Source organism: Nycticebus coucang, chromosome 9 (assembly GCF_027406575.1).
Source record: "Nycticebus coucang isolate mNycCou1 chromosome 9, mNycCou1.pri, whole genome shotgun sequence".
NCBI lineage: Eukaryota > Metazoa > Chordata > Mammalia > Primates > Lorisidae > Nycticebus > Nycticebus coucang.
The window spans coordinates 112,266,092-112,292,079 of NC_069788.1; the positions used below are offsets into that span (position 1 = coordinate 112,266,092).

General features: G+C 50.6%; 2 protein-coding genes and 1 long non-coding RNA gene across 22 annotated transcripts in view; 1 reads left to right on the plus strand and 2 right to left on the minus strand.

The window, feature by feature from the left end:
* Positions 1-5,643, plus strand: part of NUMB (NUMB endocytic adaptor protein) — a 231,516-nt gene extending 225,873 nt beyond the window's left edge. For 10 of the 13 annotated variants that reach the window (XM_053603428.1, XM_053603432.1, XM_053603435.1 and 7 more), the window contains 2 exons: positions 2,560-2,706; positions 3,646-5,643. In XM_053603428.1, the coding sequence (XP_053459403.1) occupies positions 2,560-2,706; positions 3,646-4,361 (863 nt within the window). In that variant the 3' untranslated portion in view covers positions 4,362-5,643. The remainder of the gene's footprint in view (positions 1-2,559; positions 2,707-3,645) is intronic. The other 3 variants (XM_053603437.1, XM_053603440.1, XM_053603438.1) reach the window with 1 other exon arrangement.
* Positions 1,903-4,262, minus strand: LOC128594547 (uncharacterized). Its single transcript, XR_008382592.1, has 2 exons — positions 4,127-4,262; positions 1,903-3,846 (listed from the first exon to the last, which is right to left on the minus strand). It is a non-coding gene; the product is annotated as an uncharacterized LOC128594547 (long non-coding RNA).
* A 1,703-nt stretch (positions 5,644-7,346) lies between the features above and the next one.
* The window catches only part of PAPLN (papilin, proteoglycan like sulfated glycoprotein), a 48,694-nt gene continuing 30,052 nt past the window's right edge, over positions 7,347-25,988 (minus strand). For 4 of the 8 annotated variants that reach the window (XM_053603420.1, XM_053603418.1, XM_053603423.1 and 1 more), the window contains 13 exons: positions 23,341-23,418; positions 22,878-23,133; positions 21,761-21,881; positions 21,313-21,451; positions 20,224-20,650; positions 19,362-19,499; positions 16,211-16,335; positions 15,803-15,989; positions 15,201-15,338; positions 14,532-14,659; positions 14,329-14,437; positions 11,363-11,529; positions 7,347-8,140 (listed from right to left, as the gene is read on the minus strand). In XM_053603420.1, coding sequence (XP_053459395.1) covers positions 7,965-8,140; positions 11,363-11,529; positions 14,329-14,437; positions 14,532-14,659; positions 15,201-15,338; positions 15,803-15,989; positions 16,211-16,335; positions 19,362-19,499; positions 20,224-20,650; positions 21,313-21,451; positions 21,761-21,881; positions 22,878-23,133; positions 23,341-23,418 — 2,189 coding nt within the window. In that variant the 3' untranslated portion in view covers positions 7,347-7,964. The remainder of the gene's footprint in view (positions 8,141-11,362; positions 11,530-14,328; positions 14,438-14,531; positions 14,660-15,200; positions 15,339-15,802; positions 15,990-16,210; positions 16,336-19,361; positions 19,500-20,223; positions 20,651-21,312; positions 21,452-21,760; positions 21,882-22,877; positions 23,134-23,340; positions 23,419-25,988) is intronic. The other 4 variants (XM_053603419.1, XM_053603422.1, XM_053603425.1 and 1 more) reach the window with 3 other exon arrangements.

Genomic DNA, 25,988 nt, shown 5'->3' on the forward strand with positions numbered 1-25,988 from the left:
CATCTTTCATCCTGTTCCATTAGAACTTTCTGTAGTCTCAACCTACTGCTTTATTTGCCATTTAAGGGCCAGAGTGTCCAGCCAGTTTTCCAAAAGCAATAGTCATCAGAATTGGTTCAAACTGTATTCTCTCTTTAGCATAGTGGTTCTCAACTGGGGACAAAATTTGTTATTCATTGTGTAGAGACATTTTGGGGCTTCACAAGTTGGGAAGAGGGGAGTTGTTAGAGGCTGAGAATGCACTAAATATCCTTCAATGCACAAGATAACACCCACAACAAAGAATTACCCTGCCTAAAATGTCAGTAGTGCCATGGGTGAGAAGCCGTGGACTCACCTAGTCTCTATCCTGTAGCAGGAGGCTCATGAATCATGAGGCACTTCATTTGGCTCTTTATTAGTTTGTTTCCTCAAATTTACCTTTGTGGCATTGAAGACTCACAGGTTTTTTTAGAGATACTGAATTAACAATGGATATTGACTCAGAGTCAACAAAAAATTTATGTAACTTAAGTTACAAACTTTTAGATTTCAGCCCTTCTAATTATTCTTGCTCCTTTCGGAGGAAGCTACATGCTTTTCCTCCAGGGGTCTTTTTCTCACACTCTCATCTTTATAGTCATCTGCACCAAATGGCTTTCATGCCATCTAACAAACATTTGTAAAACCAATAATAACAATAGGCAAACCTCATTAAGCACTTAGCACAGTACCTGCCATATTATGGCAAGTACTTGTGCATTATTTCATGTAATCCCCACAACCCCTCCTTGAAGTAGGGTTTACAGATGAGAAAATGAGGCTTAGGGAGGTTAAGTAAATTGCCAAAATCATACAGCCAGGATTTAAAGTCTGTATAGTGCCCATTGCATTCTACTGACTCTGTTCACAAGGTACTCAGTATACACGCAGGGGTCCTCAAACTTTTTAAATAGGGGGCCCAGTTCACTGTCCCTCATACCGTTGGAGAGCCGGACTATAGTTTAAAAAAAAAAACAACAAAACTATGAACAAATTCCTATGCACACTGCACATATCTTATTTTGAAGTAAAAAAAACAAAACGAGAACAAATACAATCACACTGCCTCATGTGGCCCGCGGGCTGTAGTTTGAGGATCCCTGGACTATACAGAATTGAACAGAATATTGCCATTTCCTTTCCCTGCCTTTGAAGGGATCCTAGTCTTTAGGCGAGACAGTTTCTTAGACAAGCCCTAGATAAATAGTACCAACTCCAAAGGCATAGTTGCCAGTCCTTAAGAGGGAATAGTTTTAGGGCAGGGGAAGGGGCGAGACAGTTTCTTAGACAAGCCCTAGATAAATAGTACCAACTCCAAAGGCATAGTTGCCAGTCCTTAAGAGGGAATAGTTTTAGGGCAGGGGAAGGGGCTTGTCTGCTCCATACTAAATATTATAGAGAGCTGAGCTGAAGAGTAGAAACTGATATAGATACATAGATATCTAGAGTAAGAACAAGGGTTAAGAGATTTTAACAAAGGGAGATGAGGAAGGAATAGTAGGTACTTGGAGTTTTGGGGTTTTTTTTTTTTATTTGTTTGCTTTTTGAGCCAGAGTCTCTATCATCCTGGCTAGAGTGCTATAGCCTCAACCTAGTTCATAGTAACCTCAAACACCTGGACTCAAGCAATCCTCCTGCCTCAGGCTCCTGAGTAGCTGGGACTACAGGCATGAACTGCCATACCCAGCAAATGTTTTCTATTTTAAGGAGAGATAGAGTCTCTCTCTTGCTCGGGCTGGTCTCCAACTCCTGACTCTAGGGATCCTCCCACCTTGGCCTCCCAGAGTGGTAGGATTACAGGTGTGAACCTGCACCCAGCCATTTTGAGATATTATGAACATTACTTAGGGGAAAAAAGAAATCTTCAACAAAATGATGAAATTCTGTAGCAAATTACAAATTTATTAAGCAATGAATACATATATCAAGTTTGATTTCTGATCTGTAATATAGGGATAATACCAGCCTTACAGAGATTTTGAAAGAACTAAATGAGATGATGCATGTAAAGTGCTGTTAGCATAGTGTCTGACACATAATAAATAAGGAATCATTTTATGTGTGAATGTGTGTGTGCGTATATATATTTTAAGTTTTGAGAGGGAAACAAGTAATCATTATATTTAAGACATTAGTGGCATAATTTGGCCTTTTGGAAAACTATAGAAGAGGGAAATGCTTTACCTACTTCATTATGCCAAAGGCTAAGTGCAGCTCTGTTCAACTTAACTGAAATTGTTTGGGGCTTCATTTAAATTACAACCTCTAATTCTCTCTTTGCCTAAAGCAGCAGTTTTCAACCTGTGGGTCGCAACCCACAGGAACTGTATTAAAGGGCCGCAACATTAGGAAGGTTGAGAACCACTGGCCTAAAGGTATATGTATCCATTGCAAGACAGCATGGTTACCCTAACATCAACTCTTCTGTCTTATCCATTCCACCAGTTTTGTATCTTGGTCTGACTGACCCAGCTCCAAGGGATCACTTGTACACCCTGCATGAATTAACTCCATTGATGTTGTCTGCTCCCATTGTAGCTAATGGCACTGACCCAGCCTTCCATGTGCTTGCTGCTAAGCCAGCCCATACTGCTCTAGCACCCGTAGCAATGCCTGTGCGTGAGACCAACCCCTGGGCCCATGCCCCTGATGCTGGTAACAAGGAAATTGCAGCCACATGTTCGGGTAAGGTGGCCACAGATGGTGGTGAGGATTCTGGGATCAGATAAGTGACCATGATTCTAAAATCAGCCAGTTACCTGAATGGGAACTAGGGAGGAATCCTTTTAGGACAAGAATATTCTCTTCTGGAAATAAGCTGCTATTAAGAAATAATGGTGAGAGAGAAGAAGAGAGATTAGGTTTATAGTCTTTTATAAAATACACATTCCTGGGCCCCATCTCAGAGAATCCATCACTGGATTTGATGATGTGTGGACATGCTTATAGGAAAAGATGACCCTGCCTCTTACAATGGCAGGACTACAAATAAATGCTACAAAAAGCACTTTATTCTTGCTTTCTGTATTAGTTTTTCTGTGATGATATCTGTTAACTATAAACCAAAACATTTTTTTTTTTTTTTGTAGTTTTTGGCCTGGGCTAGGTTTGAACCTGCCACCTCTGACCTATGGGACCGGCGCCCTACTCCTTGAGCCACAGGCGCCACCCAACCAAAACATTTTAAAATGGTAATAAAGGAAGTTCACCAGAAAGCCAGCATGTATCTAGAAGCCAGGCAGGGGCTGCCAGTAAAGTATGGCCAGGCCACTGGTTATTTTCTCTTAGTCCTGATGGAGCAGAAGATGAATCTGCTGTATTGTGGATGAGCTACTGCAATAGGGAAGGGTTTCTGACACCAGCCAGCTGCTTTGGTTCTCAGTGCACTAGAGCCATATCTAGAAAGTGCCTCAATGTGGCTGTTGTCTCTGATGTGTGATAGCTTCTCTTTATTCTACCATAAAATCTTCTCAGTTGCTAACAGAGACTTTCCTCCCAAAACCACAAAATGTCGCAGTAAGGGGATCTGTTCCACATATTAGGATCATTCAAATAACCAAGGTTAAAAGGTGAGGAAAGAAGCCCCTTAACTGATTCTTTTGTCTGTCTTTATCTTGTTTCCAGGGACTGAGTGGAGTCAATCTTCTGGTGCTGCCTCTGCAGGTCTCTTCCAGGCGGGTCACAGACGTACACCCTCAGAGGCCGACCGATGGTTAGAAGAGGTGTCTAAGAACATCCGGGCACAGCAGCCCCAGGCCTCAGCTGCTCCTTTGCAGCCCATTCTCCAGCCACCTCCATCCACTGCCATCTCCCAGCCAGCACCATCTTTCCAAGGGAATGCATTCCTCACCTCTCAGCCTGTGCCTGTGGGTGTGGTCCCACCCCTGCAGCCAGCCTTTGTCCCTGCCCAGTCCTATCCTGTGGCCAATGGGATGCCCTATCCAGCCCCTAATGTGCCTGTGGTGGGCATCACTCCCTCTCAGATGGTAGCCAATGTATTTGGCACTGCAGGCCATCCTCAGGCTGCCCACCCCCATCAGTCACCCAGCCTGGTCAAGCAGCAGACATTCCCTCAGTATGAGACAAGCAGTGCTACCACCAGTACCTTCTTTAAGCCTTCTGCTCAGCACCTCAACGGTTCTGCAGCTTTCAATGGTGTAGACGATGGCAGGTTGGCCTCAGGAGACAAGCACACAGACGTCCCTGCAGGTACCTGCTCCGTGGATCCTTTTGAAGCTCAGTGGGCTGCATTAGAAAACAAGTCCAAGCAGCGCACTAATCCCTCCCCTACCAATCCTTTCTCCAGTGACTTACAGAAAACATTTGAAATTGAACTTTAGGCAACCCCTGTGGTTTATGTATGTTGTCCATACTTGGGGGCAGAGGTCAAAGGAGCAAAGATGACTTTGTCTTCTTGATCAGTACTCTTTTCACTAATCCCAAAGGTCCCAAAGAACAAGTCCAGGCACGGAGTTCAGTAAGGGGTGATTTTGAAAGATACGGGGAAAGCCATTCATAGAGAAAATCTGCCTTGCAGTTAGGCTAAAGTAGTCAAGGAAATGTTGCCCTCTATACCCCCTCTTCCCTCAGCCCCTTACAAATCTCTGGTAACAGAGAGGCAGAAATATCTGAACAGGAATTTGAATTCAAAGCACATTTACTGGAATATAAAACACAACGGGAAGCAAAACAATCTCCCTTTGTTTTTCAGGCCATTCACCTGCCTCCTCTCAGTACTGGCCTTAGAGATCAAAAACAGATGGCAAGGGGAGAGAGGAGGCAGCTGTGCTGCCAGGATTCCCTGGAGGGCGTCCCAGCAACTGCCCACTGAGCTCTATTGGGGGTGAAGTTGAGCTTCCATTTTAAGCAACAGACTAAATATTATAAATATATATCAAAAAAGCCAAAATCTTTATTTTTATGCATTTAGAATATTTTAAATAGTTCTCAAGAAAGTTGTATGAGTTGTAAGTAATCTTGCCAAAGGTAAAAGGGTTAGTTGTAAGAAATTGTACATAAGATTGATTTATCATTGATGCCTATGGAAAGGGTGGAAGTTGGCAGACGGGATCCCTACTTGTTTACTGTCATTCATTGTAAGTAGCACATTGCAACAGCAATCACGTTTATGACCAATACAGTCACTAGGTTGTAGTTTTAAATACTGAAGTGCAAGCAGTATTGTCCTGGTTTTAAACCTATGGTGAAATTCTAATGTCATTTTAATGGACGCCATCTAAATATGCTCTGTAGAGTATATTATCTTTTATATTATATATTGCTGCAGTTTCCTTATGTTAATCCTTTACTTTGTTTTAACACTAAGGTAACAATGACATCATACCACAGAAGGGAATGCAGGTTACTGTGTTGGTTTATAATGTGGGTTTGGGTATTTGCGTTTTATTAGCTTTGTGTGTATGTTGCACCTCCCCTCCCCTCCCCCCCATTTTGGTGAGCAGAACATCACGTTGCCCATTGCAGTCCCTTGACCTTGGGTGATGACATGAGATCCCATCTTATTTTTACTTTTGGATATTGGCCTTACAATCAAATGTAAGTTATATATATTTGTACTGATAAAAATTTATAATCTGCTTTAAAATAAATGTTCGTGGTAGACGCTTTTGCCCATGAAGGGCTGTTCTTTTTTTTCAAAGCAAATGAATTTGAGCGTTTCATAGACTACTACTCTCTGCTGCAGATGCCTCATTTAGTGGCCAGAAAATTGTTTACTGGGTCTAGCATATCCTTAAAATTCTTATTTTCACCCTGAGTCCATCTCTAAAGTCAGATTCTTGCAGCTCAAGGTGTGGTCTGGAACACAGCATGGACTTCACCTAGAAGCAGGTTAGAAATGCAGACTCTCAGAATTACCTGGGGCGCATTTAAAATCCTAAGGCCTGGCCTATACTTCAGGCCAGTTAAAATAACATTGCAGAGGGAGGCGCCTGTGGCTCAGTTGGTAAGGCACTGGCCCCATATACCGAGGGTGGTGGGTTCAAACCCCGCCCCGGCTGAACTGCAACCAAAAAATAGCTGGGCGTTGTGGCGGGCGCCTGTAGTCCCAGCTACTCGGGAGGCTGAGGCAAGAGAATCACTTAAGCCCAGGAGTTGGAGGTTGCTGTGAGCTGTGTGATGCCATGGCACTCTACAGAGGGCCATAAAGTGAGACTCTGTCTCTACAAAAAAAAAATAATAACAACATTGCGAGGTTGCTGTGAGCTGTGTGATGCCATGGCACTCTACCGAGGGCCATAAAGTGAGACTCTGTCTCTACAAAAAAAAATAATAACATTGCAGAAGTAGGGAACCCCAGGTTCAGGTTTTTGAGCTCCCAGAGTGGAAGAGGGTTGAGACCCACTGGTCTAGAGTGATTTTACTCTCAATATTAGAACCAAGTGGCAAAAGGCAAGCTAAAGTCAGACTTACCTTCTGAAGGGTGTCTGCCAGTAAGCCAAATTCTAGTTTAATTAAACCGTAGGGATCTGAGAAAGTAGCCCTTCTGTTCCAATTTCTATAGCAAAACCAGACATGGTAAGTGAAAGGGGACACTCCTCCATATTTTAAATGGAAAGACAAAGACCTGTGCCCGCCCCCAGGTCTCCATTCTTCTGAATGGAGACCGAGCTGCGTGATGCAGCTCAGTCTCCTTTCCAGCCAGTGTGTGAGTAGTAGGTCAGTCACCTTTCAGCACTTTGTTCCTGTGTCCAAGAATAACCTTTGATACGAGCAGTCCTCTGGAGGTCTTGTGGAAAGGGACTGGAAGCGCACTGAATTTAGGCCTCTCGTTTTAGCAGGGAACGCACAGAGATGGAAGTGACTTCCTCTAACTCAGATCATTCTGAAGCCTCTTCCTGTTATTACAGTGCCCTCACCCACCCTCCCACGGGCCTCCCCATCCGGGTAAGGATTGTTCATAGAGTCTGGTTTCTCTCTGGTGGCAAACAGTTTGCTTCACAGGGTTCTACTTAAGGAAGCCAGGCTCCTCAGTGTCACTGAATAGACCGGGTTAGTTTTATACAGGTGTCAGGTGAACACCTTCGAAGCCAGCTTTGCAAGTTGGCATCAGGAGGGCTTCAGGATTCAACTTCCTCATGAGCTTTTCCTAATCAACAGTGCTAACTACAGCTTTCATCCTAAGTCCCTATTTGAGGCCTTAGGTTATAGCCCTCTTTGCCAGTGGGGGTTTATGCTGTTAACCTTGTGTATAGACAGGATTTGAAGCTGACTGGTGCACTACCTAGAAGGTAAGGGAAACTAGAGCAAGGATCTGTCTGACCCAGATGAGACTTAGTTCTAGCAAACAATGTTTCTGACACAACAAGAGTTGGCATTCCCTTTATAAGACAAGTATTAACTTTAACATCCTTACACATCTCCCTGCCCAGTTTTAAATCAAGTGAGAGCCCTGACACCTTGTTTTAAAACGCAGCAAACTGGTGCCTCATGCCTGTAATCTTGATGCTTTGAGAGGCCGAGGTGGAAGGATTGCTTGAGGCCAGGAATTCAAGCCCAGCCTGGGAAACATATTAGGCCCAGCTACTCAGGAGGCTGAGGCAGAAAGATAGCCTGAACTATTCAAAGATAATTTGCGGCTGCAGTGAACTATGATTGTGTCACTGCATGTCAGCCTAGGTGACAGAACAAGATCTTGTCTCTAAAGAAGAATTTTAAAATAAAATGTAGTAGATTGATCCTGTTCAACAGATTATGAAGGGAAGCTGTAAAGGAAGGGTGGTTCTTACCCAAACAGATTTCAGCATATGTCAGAGTTGCAGACACTGCAGAGGACTACAGAGGCTGGCACTGGCACTGGCTACAGGAGAGGCTAAACATTGTCTCCAGAAGATAACTGCCAGCCAGAGAGGGGGAGCTGCAAGTCCATCTTCCCTTCTCCTGAGCCCTAAGAATGGTCTTGGAACTGGAGTTGGAGCGAGCCTTCATCCTTGCTGCCAGATGGGCTGAGCATGAGGTTGGAATCGGAAACAGCTGGCACAGCAGAAACTGGAGTAATACTCATTGCCACAGAGCTGGGCCTGCAAGATCAAACCACAGTTGGCCAGCTCTGGCTGATCGATGCACTCCCTGCCGGGATCCCTGGGCTGGGTGACAGGTGCTGCGGAACAGAGAGGAGTGGTGAGAAAGCTCTGTGTGTACCAAAGGTTCTCACCCACCATTTCCTTTCCTTCAAAGAAAGGCAATGTGGTAACTGCCAGATTCAAAAACAGTGCAGTTACCCTATAGCCCTGTAACACCTGCAGGTACAAGCTGTGTGATTTCCCCATGTTTTGGCTTCACTTCAGCATGTGGCTATCTTCCCCTTATAATTTGTGGCCCCAGCCACTAAACAGCTCTTCCCAGACTCCCAAATGATTGGACAATTAAATGTGTTGAAGTTAACTCCCTACCCTTACTATTGAGTCCTGAATTGCTCAGTAACAACTGCCTTGGCCTCTGAATTGAAAGGAAAAGCAGGTAGGAACAGCCACAAGTAAAATTATGAGTTAGTAAAAGTTCATCTTTTCCTTTGCACTGCTGGACTCTTCCAACCCCCCCAAATTTTGTGCCTTCAATATCCCTAGCTCCTCATCTTTTTTTTGTTTTTTTTTTTGCAGTTTTTGGCGGGTGCTGGGTTTGAACCCACCACATCCAGCGTATGGGGCTAGCGCCCTACCCCTTTGAGCCACAGGTGCCGCCCTCCTCATCTTTTCAATTTTGCCACTTCACAAGAGAAAGCAATGCATATTAGACAGGCTCATAGGAAAACAGACTTGTTAACAGTGGCCCCAACACTATATGAGAACAAAGCCCTTGTTGCCTCCTGAATCAGAGCACAGCTTTTAAGTTTCCATTTACTGCTTTCATCTCAGAACTGAAGTGGCCTTATCTAGTTAACATCTCCCTTCTTTCTGGAAGAGTCTCTTATGAAAGGGAGCCTTGGCTTAGGCCTGAGCAGCACCTTCCCCAAAGTCAGACCCTGTGGGGTAGCCGGGGAGAGTTTATCTTTCTCCTCTCTCCCCTTGTTCCTTCACAGAAAACCACCAAGAGATAGCACCCTAGTCAGTGAATGACCTTATAATGGTTTGGTATATCACTATAACCAGAGTTCTTACTACTTACATTTTACATAGATAGCAAAACCATTTATACATGTTCTTAAAAATCTGTGACTTAGGGATCAACTTTATCTGAGCTGGTGCAGCCCCTGGACTGATCGTAGCAGGCGTCAGCATAGTGGTCGTGCAGTGGGCAACGTACATAAGTGCTCTGTGCCACTGTTTCCTTATGTGTGAAAAGGAGATAGTTATGGTACCTATTTTGTAAAGATGTTCTAGGAACCAAATGAGTTATATCAGGCACTTAAAACAGCAGCCAGGCACATAGTAACCATAGCCAAAATTTGAGTGCATAACTGCTGTTTTACCCTCAGACACAGTTCCCTCTTATTTGAAAAATGAGGCTAGACCATATTGGGTGACAGCCTGTGTTTTATCCCTACAGTATTTTCTGTTCCTCACCCAAGTCCTTTAGACAAAATGATCGAGAAGTCTTCACAGGAGAACCATGTCTCCCATACCAAACTAACCCACAGCCCCCCACTCTAATGCTAACACTTTACTATGCCACCAAGTCACAGATGGGGCAAAGTGGAGGCAGCCTCTGTTGTGTGACCAGTGAAAAACAGGTGGGAGCAGACATCTTCAGCCTAATCAATGGGATGAATGCAGATAGAAGACAGGACAGGAGCCCCCCAAATATCTAAAGTTGGCAACACTCATTTAGCAGAGGGCAGGAGACAGTGGCCTAAGAGTATCCTATTTGGGACACAGGTCTCATGAGACCACTTCAGCTTCTCGACCAAGCATCAGCAGGACTTCCACCAGCCTTTGGCACCAAGCACACTTCTGATTACAGTTTGGTTTCCCATACCGAATTTCTACAGCTAATCGCAAACGTAAACATCCAGGTCCCCGTAACAGCTTGCTTTCTCGCAGTAAGTTGCCATTCTGGTTTGTCTCAGTCTGCATAGTTTTTATGTAGGAAAGAGATCATCTTTCTGGACCCAGGTAGCACCACCCTTCGTACATGCTGCACTTAGTCACCAGGTATCCAAGCACCTAATGAAGCCAGCACGGGGCTGGGCCCTGGGACTCGAGTCTCCATTGCTCCTGAGGAACTCACGCACAAACTACACATCAGTTCTGCTCACAAAGTGACATTTCAACCACACACCTTGGGCATCTAGCACTGGCCAGTCTCTGCCCTCAGCCTAGCAGACAGGAGGCAGACAGCAGCCCGCCAATGGAGTGTTAACTGCTCCTGGTGTGGGGCTGGAGCCCAGAGGGCACACTGGCCTGTGAGAACAGGCAGCTCTGCCCAGGGCATTCCACCCCTCAGTGAACACACAGGGGAGAAAGCCCCATCTCCTTTCCCTCTGACTTATTTGAACCTGGAACCATGTCTGTTTCATCAATTCTGAGATGTACTTATTTTCACATCTCTCAAAACGTCTTTATCTTAATTGATGGTGCCTTAGCATTATGTCATTTTAATTGGCAACAATTTCATAGTGGTACAAAAATAATGCCTCTGACAAGATGGCATCTTGATTCATTGAAATACAACTCTGAAAGCAGGAGCTGAAGAACTTAAGGCTACAATATCAAGTTACTGAGTAAAGCAGGTAAAATTCCACTCATTTTCAGGTGTAACAGTAGCCACAAAAAAATTATATACACATATTTATATAATTAATATATATGTAAACTGTGGAGAATCAAAAAACCTGGGTTCCAGACCCAGCTAGGCCACTACTTTGCTGTGTGACTGGTAGAAACACCGCTTAAATAACCTCTCTGATACCTGTCTCATTTGTAAGCCGGTGATGATAACTTTGCCCTTTCCTTTGTGGGTTATATGGTCAAGTGGCCATAAAGGCACTTTTCAGTCCTAGGACCTCTTTTTGCTACTCTGACAAGAATGGGCAGGTGTAACCTGCCGTAAGTTTTATAATAAAATTCCGCTCAATCATGTTTCTTAAAGTAGTTAACTCTGAATGACAATACCATACTTAACATCTGTTCCATTCTTACCAGTGCCCGCAGAAGCTTTATTTCCTTCATCTTCACTACAGCTCTCAGATGATGGAGGAGCCCCAGTGCACAGATGAGGAAAGAGATGCTCAGGAAAGTTGAGCCCCTTACCCTGGGTCACGCTAGAAACTGGCAAGATGCGCCAGGATTTAAACTAGAGTCCCTGGCACTGCAGGCCTATACTCCCAGGACGTGAAGCCAGCCCTTGAGAACAAGCTAGTGCCCTGGAGACAGGCCCTTCTTACCAGGTGGGATCACCTTCACCTCGGTGCTGCGGCTGACTGACTGGCTCCCCCGGTAGGCGCTGCATGTGTAGGAGCCCTGGTCCCTAGCCAGCAAGTTGTGGATCAGTAGTGTGCCATCTGGGGACTGGTAGACACGGTAACCATCAGCCTGCACAGGAAGCCCATTCCTGGAGGGGAGAGGACCCTGGTCTTTAGGCTCTAGGAGGTCTGGGAGCCAGAGGGAAGAGGTAATCAAAGGCCATTCCAGAGGCAACCACTTCCCTTGATGGCAAACAGATGACCCTCATCTCAAGAAGAAGATGGGACAGGTGTACCAAAAGGATAGGAAGGAAAACATTATCAAAGTAGAATAATACAAGTGGGGTGAACTCACATGAACTAAGCACACTGATCTAAGTTACTGTAAATCTGCCTCTTAGGCCACAAAGGAATTCCACTCTGGCTTTTCATGACAAAGGTCTTTTAAGCAGCTGTTCAGTATAGACCCTGCTCTGGATCAGACATAAATACTAAGCACTCCCCGCCACAGCGGTTGGGGTGGGGGTGGGGGGCATTCAGGAGAGCCTTCCCTGAGGACAGCTAGCTGAGGTCCCACTGGAGGAGGCAGGAACAGCTGGCCAATGGAGGAGGACAGACATAGTCAGAGCCAGGAGAAGGGAGAGGGGGAGAAGTGGACATGGAGGCTGGAGTCCCAGTCCGCAGGGTCTTGAACTTTGGGCAGGAGTTTGACTCATGAAGATAATGGAGGGGTCTGGGCCAAGCAGGGACTGATGCGACATTTGCACTTGCACCCAGCCTGCAGTGTTGGATAGGAGAGATGACCGTGAAAGCAGAGCCACCAGGCACATGGTACCCAAAGGGACAACGATCTAGGCAATAAGATATGTGTGAAAGGATTGGGCAAAGGTTGGATCGAGGAGGTGGAGGAGAGGAAGAATTGAAGGATGACCAAGGCTTCAAGCTTGGTCAGTGGGTGACGGGGGTGCCCCTCCAACTCTGGGAGATCCAGGGCAGTTGTCAGAGCGAATAGAGGGGTTATTTTCCATCAATTCAAATTTGGGATGCATGTGAGATACCAGGAAGTACGCTCAAGAGAGTCCACAGCCAGATGGTGTATCAGCACCGGACGGTCCTGGAAAGTGCACGTCTGCAAGGTTGTCACAGACAGAGACAAACCCAAGCACTGAGGACAGCTCTTGAGGCACACCAGAAAACGGTGGCTTCCTGAGGCCAACGGGAGTATTTCAAGAAGGAGCACGTGGTCAGCAGAACCCTACAGATCATTGAGGACCGAGATGTGTCCAACGGGGTTAGGGGTAGGGGTTCAGTCAGTTGCCTTGACCAGGGCAGTGTCCTGGAGCAGGGGCTGATGTGAGGCCCCACTGCAGGGCTAAGAAGTGATCAGGGAGGTGCATGGCCTGGAGGCAGCCAGCAGGGACAGGAGAGAGACATAAGCACTGGGGCTACAGGGATATGCAGACTTGAAGGAGGCATCTTCCACTTTGTGTTTCATTTTAAAAAGAGGAGTTGGCTTGGCGCCTGTAACTCAAGTAGCTGAGATGCCAGCCATATACACCAGAGCTGGCAGGTTCGTATTCAGCCTGGGCCTGGCAAACAACGACTACAATCAAAAAATAGCCAGGTGTTGTGGTGGGGGCGCCTGTAGTCCCAGCTACTTGGGAGGCCACGGCAAGAGAATCATTTAAGCCCAGGAGTTGGAGGTTGCTGTGAGCTGTGATGCCACAGCACTCTACCCAAGGCGACAGCTTGAGGCTCTGTCTCAAAAAAATAAATAAAAATAAAAAGAGGAGTTATGGGCATGGTGGCTCACACCTGTAAACCTAGCAATCTGGGAGTCTGAGGCGGGTGGATTTCTTTAGCTCAGGAGTTCAGGACCAGCCTAAGCAAAAGCAAGACTGTCTCTACTAAAAATGAAAACTGAGGCAAGAGGATCACTTGAGCCCAAGAGTTTGAGGTTGCTGTGAGCTATGACATCACAGTACTCTACATAGGATCTCCAGGCTTGGCACCTACAGCACAATGGTTACAGCGCCAGCCACAGGCACTGAGGCTGGCAGGTTTGAACCCAGCCTAGGCCAGCTAAACAACAATGACAATTGCAACAAAAAAAATAGCCAGGCGTTGTGGCAGGCACCTATAGTCCCAGGTACCTGGAAGGCTGAGGCAAGAGAATCTCTTAAGCCCAAGAGTTTGAGGTTGCAGTGAGTTGTGAGGACGTCATGGCACTCTACCAAGGGCAACATAGTAAGACTCTGTCTCAAAAAAAAAAAAAAAAAGAAAAGAAAAGAAAAGAAAGACCCATTCAAGTCACCTTCTTGACCATCTTCCTTGATTCTCAGACCTGAAGCAGCCTTACAACTCCTTGACACAGACAGCACCTGGGACTCCTAGGACATGGGACTCTCTCCTCACAAGGAGGGCCCTGGGGCTCAGAAGACCCTGGGGTACCTAGAACCTAGCCTGGTGTCATGCATTTTAGGGAGGGAAGGAGCAAAAACGAATGCATGCTGAATGAACAATAAAAGACTAACTGACGTGGGGGAGAAGATCACTGCAGGCCCCAAAGCTGAGTGTAGCCCGGAGGTTCTCAACCCCAGGAGAGATCTGGCAATGTTGGGAGACATTTTTAAGAGTCATGACTGGCATCTAGTGGGTAGATCCCCTGGGTGCTGCGAACACCCTGCAGTGCCCAGCACAGCCTCCAGCTACCAGAGTTCATGGGGGCCACAGTGGCAGTGCTGCTGAGGTTAGGAAACCCTGGTGTAGCCCAACCAGCGGAAAGCAAGTAGCTCCACAGGGCTTCTCCATATCACCAGGCCTGGAGGCAGGAGTGGAAGAAGGGCAGTGAGGACAGTGGTGACAGCGACATCCTTACAGAAAGTGAACACCTATACCTGAGATTGTGAGGGTTTGGGGGCAGGCACTGCCTGGAACAGAGCCTTTACCTGGACCACCTGATATTCACGCTTTCTCCTGCCACCACACACAGCAGCCTGGCAGTGTCCCCCTCTGGTACTGTCACAGTAGGGTGCATCCCTGTGATCATCAGCTCCCCTGGGCACAAGGAACGGGCACTGTCAGCTGCTGTACAGATTCTGCCCCACCCATGCCACCTGACCTCAAGGGCCACTCAGGACTGCCATCTTACCCAGAACTCGGAGCTGGACCCATCGCTGGTCTCGGTCCTGCCCATTGAAAGCGACACACGTATAGAAGCCACCGTCATCTGCAACCACTTGGCTGATGACCAGAGAGCCATCAGGCTGCAGCTGGTATCTGGGGACCAAGCACAGCCAGTTGGCTCCAGCCCAAGGTGGGGGTTTCTTCCCCTATGGGGCCATCCAGCTGCTAGCACTTTAATTACTTGAAAAAGTCTGACTTTTAACAGTAAAATCATTTCCAGTTTTTTGGTTTCTAGTTTTTGCTGCATTCATTTGATAGGCTCAAGTCCTGGTCCTACCACATACGAGCCAGTGTGGTATTAAGCTTCTGTGTGTCAAATGGGGGAAAAACAGTGTCTGCCTCAGGAGGGCTCTAGTGCAGATCAGGTGATAGAAAGTGAGCCTCCTAGTCAGTGTGCACTTGGCCAACGTCAGCAACATCACAGCCTCATGTGTCCCTAACCCATGTCCTCCTCTAGCAGTCACCTGTCCTAACCAGCCTCCTTCCTGCCTGCTTGCCACACTCTGAAAAGGCCTGAGACCCAAACCCTGGCCTACCCAAGGAGCCCGTGCCCAGCAGCCCCATCTCTCGGGGGCTCTAGAGCCCTGCCCAAGGGTGACAGCCTCCCAGCCCCAGGGAAAGGGGCAGAATGAACCTGGGAGAAGACACAGGCTGCCCGTCTCTATGCCACTCAATGACTGGGGGCGGGAAGCCTTCAGCATGGCAGGTCAGCCGGATCTGCTGGCCTGGGCTGGCATCCACCACCTTGGCCTGGTTCCGGTCCAAACGCAGCCTATGGTACAAACATCCCCTGCGCAAGGGCCCTTGCCACTGCCCCCCACACCCACATCTCATGACGCGTCTACTCCTCCAGCCAGATTCACCCCTTGCTCGTATTAAAATCCCCGCAGTAACTACCTAGGGTAAAGCCTAAAGCTACCCCGGACACCCAGCACCAGACACATCTGCCACCTCTCCAAGCCACACGTTTGCCACTAGCTCCTTGACTTGGCACCCCCTCTGTAAACAGAACCATCCCTCACGGCCAGCGTTGTACCCTCTTCTAAGAAGCCATCTTCCACCTTCTAGCTCTGCTGCTCTCCCTCCCCTCCATCTGAGTTCTGGGCCCCCTCAGGAGACCAGCCTCACCCCACAGAGCCCTGGACAGGTGCACACCTTCCCCTCCTCACATCCGCAAGCTCACCCACCCTGGCCCTCGGGTGGGAGAGACCGAGAGCAAGACAGCGCTGATGATACCTGGTTGTAGGCAGCAGGTGTGAGGAGGAGATTGCTCCTGGACCCCCAGCATCTCTCCCTGGGCCTGAATCCTGATGACTGTGGCCCTGGGCTGGGTCCCCGGTCTGAGGGAAGGGTCTCAGCTCAGCCTCAGACAGACCAGCCGTGTTACCCCCTGTCGTGAGGCCAGAAGTGAGAGGTGTGAGCTCTGAGGAGAAGGGAGTAGAAGGAACGCTGGGCCACAAAGTGAGGCCAATGGGGAAAGCATGGCGCGATGGGGGCACAGAGCGGTCCCTGCTTTCAGGGGAGTTGACCCAAAGCAGCACCCAGGCCCCTCCAGTGAGGGGCAGCCCTGGCCCAAACCCCATCCTGCCCCTCCCCCTCTGGGGCCTGTGAAAACCCAGCAGGGGATGGCATGGGGACAAAGACCTATGATGCGAAGCTGGATCTTCTGGGAGTCCCAGCCTGGCCTGGTGCTGCCACAACTGTAGGTGCCCGCATCCTCTGCCTGCAGGGGGCTGATGACCAGGGAGCCATCAGACTGCAGCTTGTGCCTGAGGTGGAGGATGCACAGATTCTGGGCTCCCGAAGGCAACAGCAGCCTTCCCTCAGGCCCCCAGAGCACTCCTGTGCCCACTCACCTCTCATCCCAGGAGGGGCTGTCACACACACACACCTGTCACATGGGGGGAAGGGCTGTCACACACACACACAACTGTCACATGGGGGGAAGGGCTGTCACACACACACACACCTGTCACATGGGGGGAAGGGCTGTCACACACACACACAACTGTCACATGGGGGGAAGGGCTGTCACACACACACACATACACCTGTCAGATGGAGGGGGAGGGCTGTCACACACACACACACACACCTGTCAGATGCAGGGGGAGGGCTGTCACACACACATACCTGCCAGATGGAGGGGTGGGCTGTCTCATACACACACACCTGTCAGATGGAGGGGGAGGGCTGTCACACACACACACACACACCTGTCAGATGGAGGGGTGGGCTGTCTCACACACACACACCTGTCAGATGGAGGGGTGGGCTGTCTCACACACACACCTATCAGATGGGGGGAAGGGCTGTCACACACACACACACACCTCTGTCGGATGGAGGGGGAGGACTGTCTCACACACACACACCTGTCAGATGGGGGGAAGGGCTGTCACACACACACCCCTGTCAGATGGAGGGGGAGGGCTGTCACACACACACACACACACCTGTCAGATGGGGGGAAGGGCTGTCACACACACACCCCTGTCAGATGGAGGGGGAGGGCTGTCTCACACACACACACCTGTCAGATGGAGGGGGAGGGCTGTCACACACACACACACCTGTCAGATGGAGGGGGAGGACTGTCTCACACACACACACCTGTCAGATGGGGGGAAGGGCTGTCACACACACACACACACCTGTCAGATGGGGGGAAGGGCTGTCACACACACACCCCTGTCAGATGGAGGGGGAGGGCTGTCTCACACACACACACCTGTCAGATGGAGGGGGAGGGCTGTCACACACACACACACCTGTCAGATGGAGGGGGAGGACTGTCTCACACACACACACCTGTCAGATGGGGGGAAGGGCTGTCACACACACACACACACCTGTCAGATGGGGGGAAGGGCTGTCACACACACACCCCTGTCAGATGGAGGGGGAGGGCTGTCTCACACACACACACCTGTCAGATGGGGGGAAGGGCTGTCACACACACACCCCTGTCAGATGGAGGGGGAGGGCTGTCTCACACACACACACCTGTCAGATGGAGGGGGAGGGCTGTCACACACACACACACCTGTCAGATGGAGGGGGAGGGCTGTCTCACACACACACCTGTCAGATGGAGGGGGAGGGCTGTCTCACACACACACCTGTCAGATGGAGGGGGAGGGCTGTCACACACACACACACACCTGTCAGGGGGGGGAGGGCTGTCACACACACACCTGTCAGATGGAGGGGGAGGGCTGTCACACACACACACCTGTCAGATGGGGGGAAGGGCTGTCACACACACACACACCTGTCACATGGAGGGGGAGGGCTGTCACACACACACACACACCTGTCAGATGGAGGGGGAGGGCTGTCACACACACACACACACCTGTCAGATGGAGGGAGAGGGCTGTCACACACACACACCTGTCAGATGGGGGGAAGGGCTGTCTCACACACACACACACCTGTCACATGGAGGGGGAGGGCTGTCACACACACACACACACCTGTCAGATGGAGGGGGAGGGCTGTCACACACACACCTGTCAGACGGGGGGAAGGGCTGTCACACACACACACACACCTGTCAGATGGAGGGGGAGGGCTGTCTCACACACACACTCACCTGTCAGATGGAGGGGGAGGGCTGTCTCACACACACACACCTATCAGATGGAAGGGGAGGGCTGTCACACACACACACACCTGTCAGATGGAGGGGTGGGCTGTCTCACACGCACACACACACCTGTCAGATGGAGGGGGAGGGCTGTCTCACACACACACACCTGTCAGATGGAGGGGGAGGGCTGCCTCACACACACACACACACACACACCTGTCAGATGGAGGGGTGGGCTGTCACACACACTCCTGTCAGATGGAGGGGGAGGGCTGTCTCACACACACAACCCTGTCAGATGGGGGGAAGGGCTGTCACACACACACACACACACCTGTCAGATGGAGGGGGAGGGCAGTCTCACACACACACACCTGTCAGATGGAGGGGTGGGCTGTCACACACACACCTGTCAGATGGAGGGGGAGGGCTGTCACACACACACCTGTCAGATGGAGGGGGAGGGCTGTCTCACACACACACACCTGTCAGATGGAGGGGTGGGCTGTCACACACACACACACCTGTCAGATGGAGGGGGAAGGGCTGTCACACACACACACACACACCTGTCAAATGGAGGGGGAGGGCTGTCTCATACACACACACCTGTCAGATGGAGGGGTGGACTGTCACACACACACACACACCTGTGAGATGGAGGGGGAAGGGCTGTCACACACACACACACACCTGTCAGATGGAGGGGGAGGGCTGTCTCATACACACACACCTGTCAGATGGAGGGGGAGTGCTGTCACACACACACCTGTCAGATGGAGGGGGAGGGCTGTCACACACACACACACCTGTAAGATGGAGGGGGAAGGGCTGTCACACACACACACACACCTGTCAGATGGAGGGGGAGGGCTGTCTCATACACACACACCTGTCAGATGGAGGGGTGGGCTGTCACACACACCTGTGAGATGGAGGGGGAGGGCTGTCACACACACACACACACCTGTCAGATGGAGGGGGAGGGCTGTCTCACACACACACACCTGTCAGATGGAGGGGGAGGGCTGTCTCACACACCTGTGGAAGGGAGATTGTCACAGCTATGGGGAGAGAGGAGAGGTGTCACACACACCTGTCAGGTGGGAGGAGACTGTCACACCTGTCACACACTGCTGTAGGCGGAGGGGGAGAGGTGTCACACACATCTGTCAGATGGGTGACAGCTGTCACACACACCTGTCAGAAGAGATGTGTTGGCCATCTTTCTGCCACCCAGTCTGAGGCTCTGGGGAGGTGTCCTCTGGACAGAAGAGCCGCACTAATTGTCCCAGGGCTGCCTGCACCAGGGAGGGCTCTGAGCTTGTCAAACTAATCCTGGAGAGGCGGGAGGCACAGAACTGCCTGCTAGCACCAATGCCAGGACTAAGACCACCCTGGTCCCGTCACAGGCACTCTCGGAGCCAGAAAGTTGCAAGGGAAGTCAAGCTCCAGAGGCTCAGACTTAGGAATCTGCCCTCCTCAACCTCCCCACACCCCCAGGCACTGCCACCTCAAGCTGCTCTGTGACAGCAACAAGGTGGGCCTGAAGGCCAAGGGACAAGAGGACTTGTTGGGGGGTAGCACGTACCAGGGGGATGTGGGCTCTAAACTACTAACTAGACCTGTGGGGAACGTAAAGCTTTTGTCTCTAATCTTTCCAAATCCCTCATTAGTATGACCCACCCCAAACCTGGGAGACACACAGGGTGGCAGATGTACATATGTCACCATTTACAGGTCAAGAAACCGAGGCTCAGAGAAGCTGGGTGACCTGCCAAAAGTTGTGAAGCTGGTGAGCTTTTCTGGCTGGCCAGGCCCTGGGGTACAGGCCAACATCTGATGGAGAAGCTGGGAGCCACCACCTACAGATATCTATTAGACATCGGACAAGTCCTATGCTGGGAGCCTGGGCTTCCCTGCAGGTCCCAAAGCCCCACAGGGCTCCTTGGGGAACAGGAGTTAAGGGTGCAAGGTGGGGCCAACGACTCCAGGGTTTTGACTCTAACAGTTTCCTCTGGCCTGGTGCCTTCTCCCCTCTACCTGGGGACATGGGCCTCACCTGTAAGAAGAGCTGTGCAAGGGTGGCACTGGCCGTACAGCATCCCGGTCCTGTCCCCACAGCTGTTGTCCAAAACTTGGGGGTTGAGGGGTGGCCCCTGGCCCAGGTTCTTGGTCTCGCCACCAGGGGCTACCAGAAAGCAAGGGCCTTCTCTGGACTGTGGCCCCTATTCCATGCCAGCTAAGCTCCTGCTGACCACCAGGACCGCTGCCACCACCCTCTGTGTGGGCGCTCTGGCCAGAGGCTGTAGGCCCAGTGCGGCAGCTGCTCATGCACTCCTGCTCCGAGGCAAAGTTGTTGGCATTACCATGGCAGCCACCGTACCAGAAGCGGTTACACCGGCCCACGGTGGCAATGAAATACCAGCGGGCAGCCCAGTCTGCGCAGGAGCCGTGGGCACTGGGTAGCAGGCACCGCACAGGGTAGGCTGGGGGCAGGGGTGGGACATATGTCAACAAAGGGCCTGTCACAAAGGCCAGGACCTTCCCTGCTTGCCTGGGTCCCTCACCTGGCCCTGGGGCATGGGACTTTTCTGCCAGAGTCTGGCCACTGCCCACGGCTGCCCAGGGCTAGGGTCATAGCAGCTCCACCCACAGGACAAGGACAAGAGCTAGGCTGAGGACAGAGGCTAGGGTGAGGATCAGGGCCAGGGCCGGCTCTCTCAGGTCCTGCCATTCCCTGATGTGACACTCCCTAGAGTGCATGTGTGGGACCCAGACCTGAGCTGCCCAGGGCCTGTGAAGGTGCCTCTGAAGCCACCTCCAGCCCTCCTGCCAGCGTGTGTGACCTGCTCTATCTCTGGGCACTCAGAACCACAGCTGCCTATCCAGGTGGCCAGCCTCCTGCAGAGTCCAGACCATCAGCCCCAGCCTGGTCCCTGTTATGGCCCCCGCTGCCCCACCCACACCCTAGGGTCAGGATGCCCCTGCTCATCCTAGCACACACTTGCCTTACATGGGCCTTCCTCCTTGGGATCCCACCTGCAACCTCCCCCAGCTCCCAAAGGCAGCCAGAAGGCCTCCCATGCAAACCGCCAGACGTCAGAACCACCTGGCACTGCTCTCCGGCCTGACTGGAGGGAGCACTCACCAGAGCTGGGCTGGCCCACACAGCCTTCCCCAAGAGGGCCAGCTGCAGAGGCCACATTGTCATAGCAACAGCCAAACTGGGAGCCCCGGCACTCACTGGGCTCGTTCTGCTGGGCCTGGGGACGGTGAGTGTTGGGGACCTGGGGAAGAATCCCAGCATTGGTAAGTTGGGAAGAGTCCTGGCTCTTGGTGGGGACTTTGAGCTGCTGAGGGAAGGATGGCAGAAGAGGGAAGACAGAGCTGCAAGGCTGGGGGGAACAGCAACAGGAGAATGTTGGATGAACCCTCAGCTCAAGCCCAGAGTCCTTAAGAGGGTGACCCAGCTGGCAGGCAGGCAGGGATGCTTTCTCTAAGGCTACAGCTGCAGAGATGCTGGGTTACAGTGACACTGAGCAGGTCGGGGCGGGAGAGGGGGACTCCTGCCCCCCTCACTTGAACCAGACACTCACTGTGGAAGCCACTGCCCTTGACCCTGGCCTGCTGCCAGCATTGTCACCACCATAAGACCTTGTGCAGCCACCGTGAAGGGGCCCCTCAGCGACAGACACACCATCCGGGCAGCATCCGTACCTAGGCAGACATGACATGGCCCCCCTCAGCACCCAGCCCTGGCCCCCACACCTCCAGGGACCCTCATGCTGGAGCTTCTATCATCCCAGAACCCAGGCTCTGGGGCTCCCTGCACTGGGGGGTGAATCGGGGGAGACCCAGGTGGGATAGGACATCTTCCTACAGTCAGGGTACACCAGTTTACGTGCCCCAGTCTCTACAACCACAGAGGGCAATAGCAACATGATAACAGAGGCCACACCCCAATGGCTGACAGATCCTGACTCACCCTGTCACAAACTAAGAAGATATCAGCTTGCCAGGGAGCTGTTACAACACAGGAATGGGCAGGAGGGCAGAAAAGGGGTTCAAAGAGCCCACCATTTATTCCACATTCACTTGCGGGTAACTGGGAACAAGGGGACACCAAGCACTCTGGATTTATCTCATCCTCACAAAAACCCATCCGGCAGTTGTCATTGTTTCCCATTTTGTGAAGAGGAAAATCAGAGAAGTTAAGTAACTTGCCCCAAGTTACCCAGCACAGAGCTGGTAAGGGACTGAGCTGGGAGTTACCCCCAGGCTGCTGACCACGAGGCCGGGGCCCTCTGTACCCTACTCCCTGAGAACACATGCTGGAGGTGGTCCAGAGAAGACTCCAGGAGAAAAGCCAGAGAGAGGACATGTGGCAGGGATGGGGTGGCTCAGTCCCCCCTGCAGGGCTGGAGCAGTGGGACTATTAGAAAGATTGTCAGGGACTGGTCAGCCTTTACCCTAGGTCTCCCAAGCCTAGTTTAGATTGGAGAACTAGAAACATCCCCCGAGTGTCTTTCCAGAGCCCCAGGCTACACATCAACAGGCTGACTTCTGTAGAGAAGCTCAGGGAGAGGGAACTAAGTCCTGAGAGCTCACAGTCAGGGCAGCCCAGGACAAACCATGGGTGTCTGTTCCCGAGCCCGTCACTCCAGCCCTCCCTCTCTGACCTGGGGAGAAGGAAGAACTGCCTCCAGTACCCACCTGCTCTGCTGACATGAGGCCCCAGGGCAGCCTTGCCATTGGGGCCCAAGAGATGCTGTGTGGCCATCAGGGCAGCACCCGTGGGGGCTGCGTCTGCAGTCATGGGGCCCCAAACCAGACTGGGGGTATTGCCGGACCAAGGACTGATGCAAAGTCGGTGGTGGGCCCAGGGCTGACAGAGGGGTACCCCGATCTCCCCTGGGTTCATCCTGGGCTGAGGGGTGCTCCTGCGCTGCCCCCCAATGGCCTCTGGAGTCTAGAAAGGAACAGAAGCAAAAGACATGACATAGCCACCCAGCTCCTCACCCTCCATCCTGTCCACGTTAGACCCACCTTCCCCTCACCCCGCCAGACCAGTCTCAACCAACGCTGCACCCACCCTTGACCTTCACCCTTCAGGTACCACCCAGTCAGACACAAAGACACCAGGACCCCAGGCAGGGGCTTTCACCAAGCCTCTCACCTGAGGTAAAGGGCTCTTGAGGGCCCACAGGCATCCAAGGATTCCTGTGTGGGGTCACATCCTGCATGCTGGGGACCTCTGCAGGGAGCCAGGCAGCCCGTGGAGGTGCGGAGGGAAGGAGAGAGTGTGGGCCAACTGGTGGCCAGCCTGCCCAGGTGGCTCCCACCCCCGTGCTTAGGAGGAGCCCAACACCAGGGACAACAGCAGGAAAAAGGGGCAGAGTCTGTGATGTCCTGAAACACCCAGCTATGTCCCAAAAGAGTCTGTCACATAGAAAATGCTAAGGTTACATGTTCATCAAAAAGAAGTACCCCACAGAGAATCAGCATCTACATACGATGCCTGGGAAATGACGTATGCTGTACGTGTCAAATTTGCAGGGGACTGCAAAGATTGTGTTTCTCAAAATCTTGTAGAAGAGAATGGAAAATATCTCATCAATAATTTTTATAATGATTACATATTGAAAATATATATATTGGGCTCAGCGCCTGTGGCTCAAGCAGCTAAGGCACCAGCCACATACACCTGAGCTGGCAGGTTCAAATCCAGCCCAGGCCACCAAACAACAATAACGGCTACAACCAAAAAATAGCCGGGCATTGTGACAGGCGCCTGTAGTCCCAGCTACTTGGGAGGCAGAGGCAGGAGAATCACTTGAGCCCAGGAGTTGGAGGTTGCTGTGAGCTGTGATGCCACAGCACTCTACCCAGGGTGACAGCTTGAGGCTTTGTCTCAAAAAAAAGAAAAAAATAATAATATATATATTGGGGAAAAATATATTCTTTTTTGTGGTGGGGGACAGGGCCTCCCTCTTTCATATCTGGGTTGGAGTACAGCGGTGTGATCACGGCTCACTGTAACCTCCTAGGCTCAAGGGATCCTTCCACCTCAACCTTCAAGTAGCTGGGACTACACAAGTACCCACCACCATGCCTGCCTGAATTTTTTACTTTTTGTAGAGGTTTTACTACATTCCCCAGGCTGGTCTCAAATTCCTGGGCTGCAGTGATCCTCCTGCCTTGACCTCCCCAAATTCTGAGAATTATAGAGCTGCCACATGTGGCCTACATTCTTAAATATAAGTTCACCTGTTTCTTTTCAAGTATTTATTTTTTTGAGACAATCTCACTTTGTCACCCTCGGTAGAATGCTATGGCATCACAGCTCACAGCAACCTCAAACCCTTGGGCTTAAGCCACTTTCTTGCCTTAGCCTCCCAAGTGGCTGGGACTACAAGTACCCGCCACAATACCCAGCTATGTTTAGAAATGAGGTCTTGCTCTGGCTTAGGCTGGTGTCGAACTCATGAGTTCAGGCCACTATGGAAAACAGTATGGATGTTTCTCAGAAAACTACAAATAGACCTACCACACCATCCAGCAATGGAAAGCAAATCAGTGTATCAAGGGACACCTGCACCTCCACATTCACTGAAACACCAGTCACGATATGGAACATCAGCCAAGAGAGGGAACCAACGTACGTGTCCACCAGCGGGTAAACGCATAAGGAAAATGTGGTATCTGAACATATGGAATACCTTTCAGCCAATAAAAAGAATGAAATCATGGCCGAGCACGGTGGCTCACACCTGTCATCCTAGCACTCTGGGAGGCCAAGGTGAGTAGATAGCTTGAGCTCAGGAATTCAAGACCAGCCTGAGCCAGAGCAAGAACCTGTCTCTCCTAAAAGTAGAAAAATTAGCCCGATGTTGTAGCAGGCACCTGTAGTCCCAGCTACTTGGGAGGCTGAGGCAAGAAAATCACTTGAGCCTAAGAGTTTGAGGTTGCTGTGAGCTGTGATGCCACTGCACTCTACCAAGGGTGACAAAATGAGACTCTCAAAAAAAAAAAAAATAAATAAATAAATAAAAGAACTCTTATCATCCGCAACGACATGGATGGATCTGGAGGGGATTATGTTAGGTGAACTAAGCCAGTCATAGAAAGACAGATACTGGATATTCTCACACCTCACCCATATGTGGGAGCTAAAAGGATTGATCTATCTCATGGGGTAGAGAGTGGAAGGAATCGTGGTTACCAGAGCCTGGGAGCGGGGGCAGAGGAAGGTGAACAGAGGGTGGTTAGTGGGCACAAACATACAGTTGGACGTGAACGAGTTCTCGTGATATTGTATATTTCAAAATAGCTTGAAGAGTTGCAAAGAAATCCTAAGTGTTTGAAGTAATGGAGAACCTAAATTTTACCCTGATTTGGTCATTACACTATGCATATAATGAATATCACAAGTACCCCCAATGAACACAATTGTTATATGTCAATAAAAAAGGGAAAATAGATACATTAGAAAGTATATGATGTTTGGCTGATCGGGATAAAAAAGAAGAGCAATAAAGGTTATTTCTTTTACAACTCTGCCTAGCCTGAAACTCTTTTCCTTCCTTTCTATATGAATCCTACCTGTCCCTGAGGCAGACTCAAGACCACCTTCCAGGAAGGTACCAGGGCCTTGGGAAATAGAATGGATCTGGCTATGGGCCAGGAGTCCAGGAACTTTCCTGCTAGTGAGCCTGGGGGCCAGGCCAGGCCACAGGCAGGGGCCCTGCAGATGAGCACAGGCCGACATGGCCTCCATCACTACCACCCATCTTTTTTCTTTTCTTTTTGAGACAGTCTTGCTCT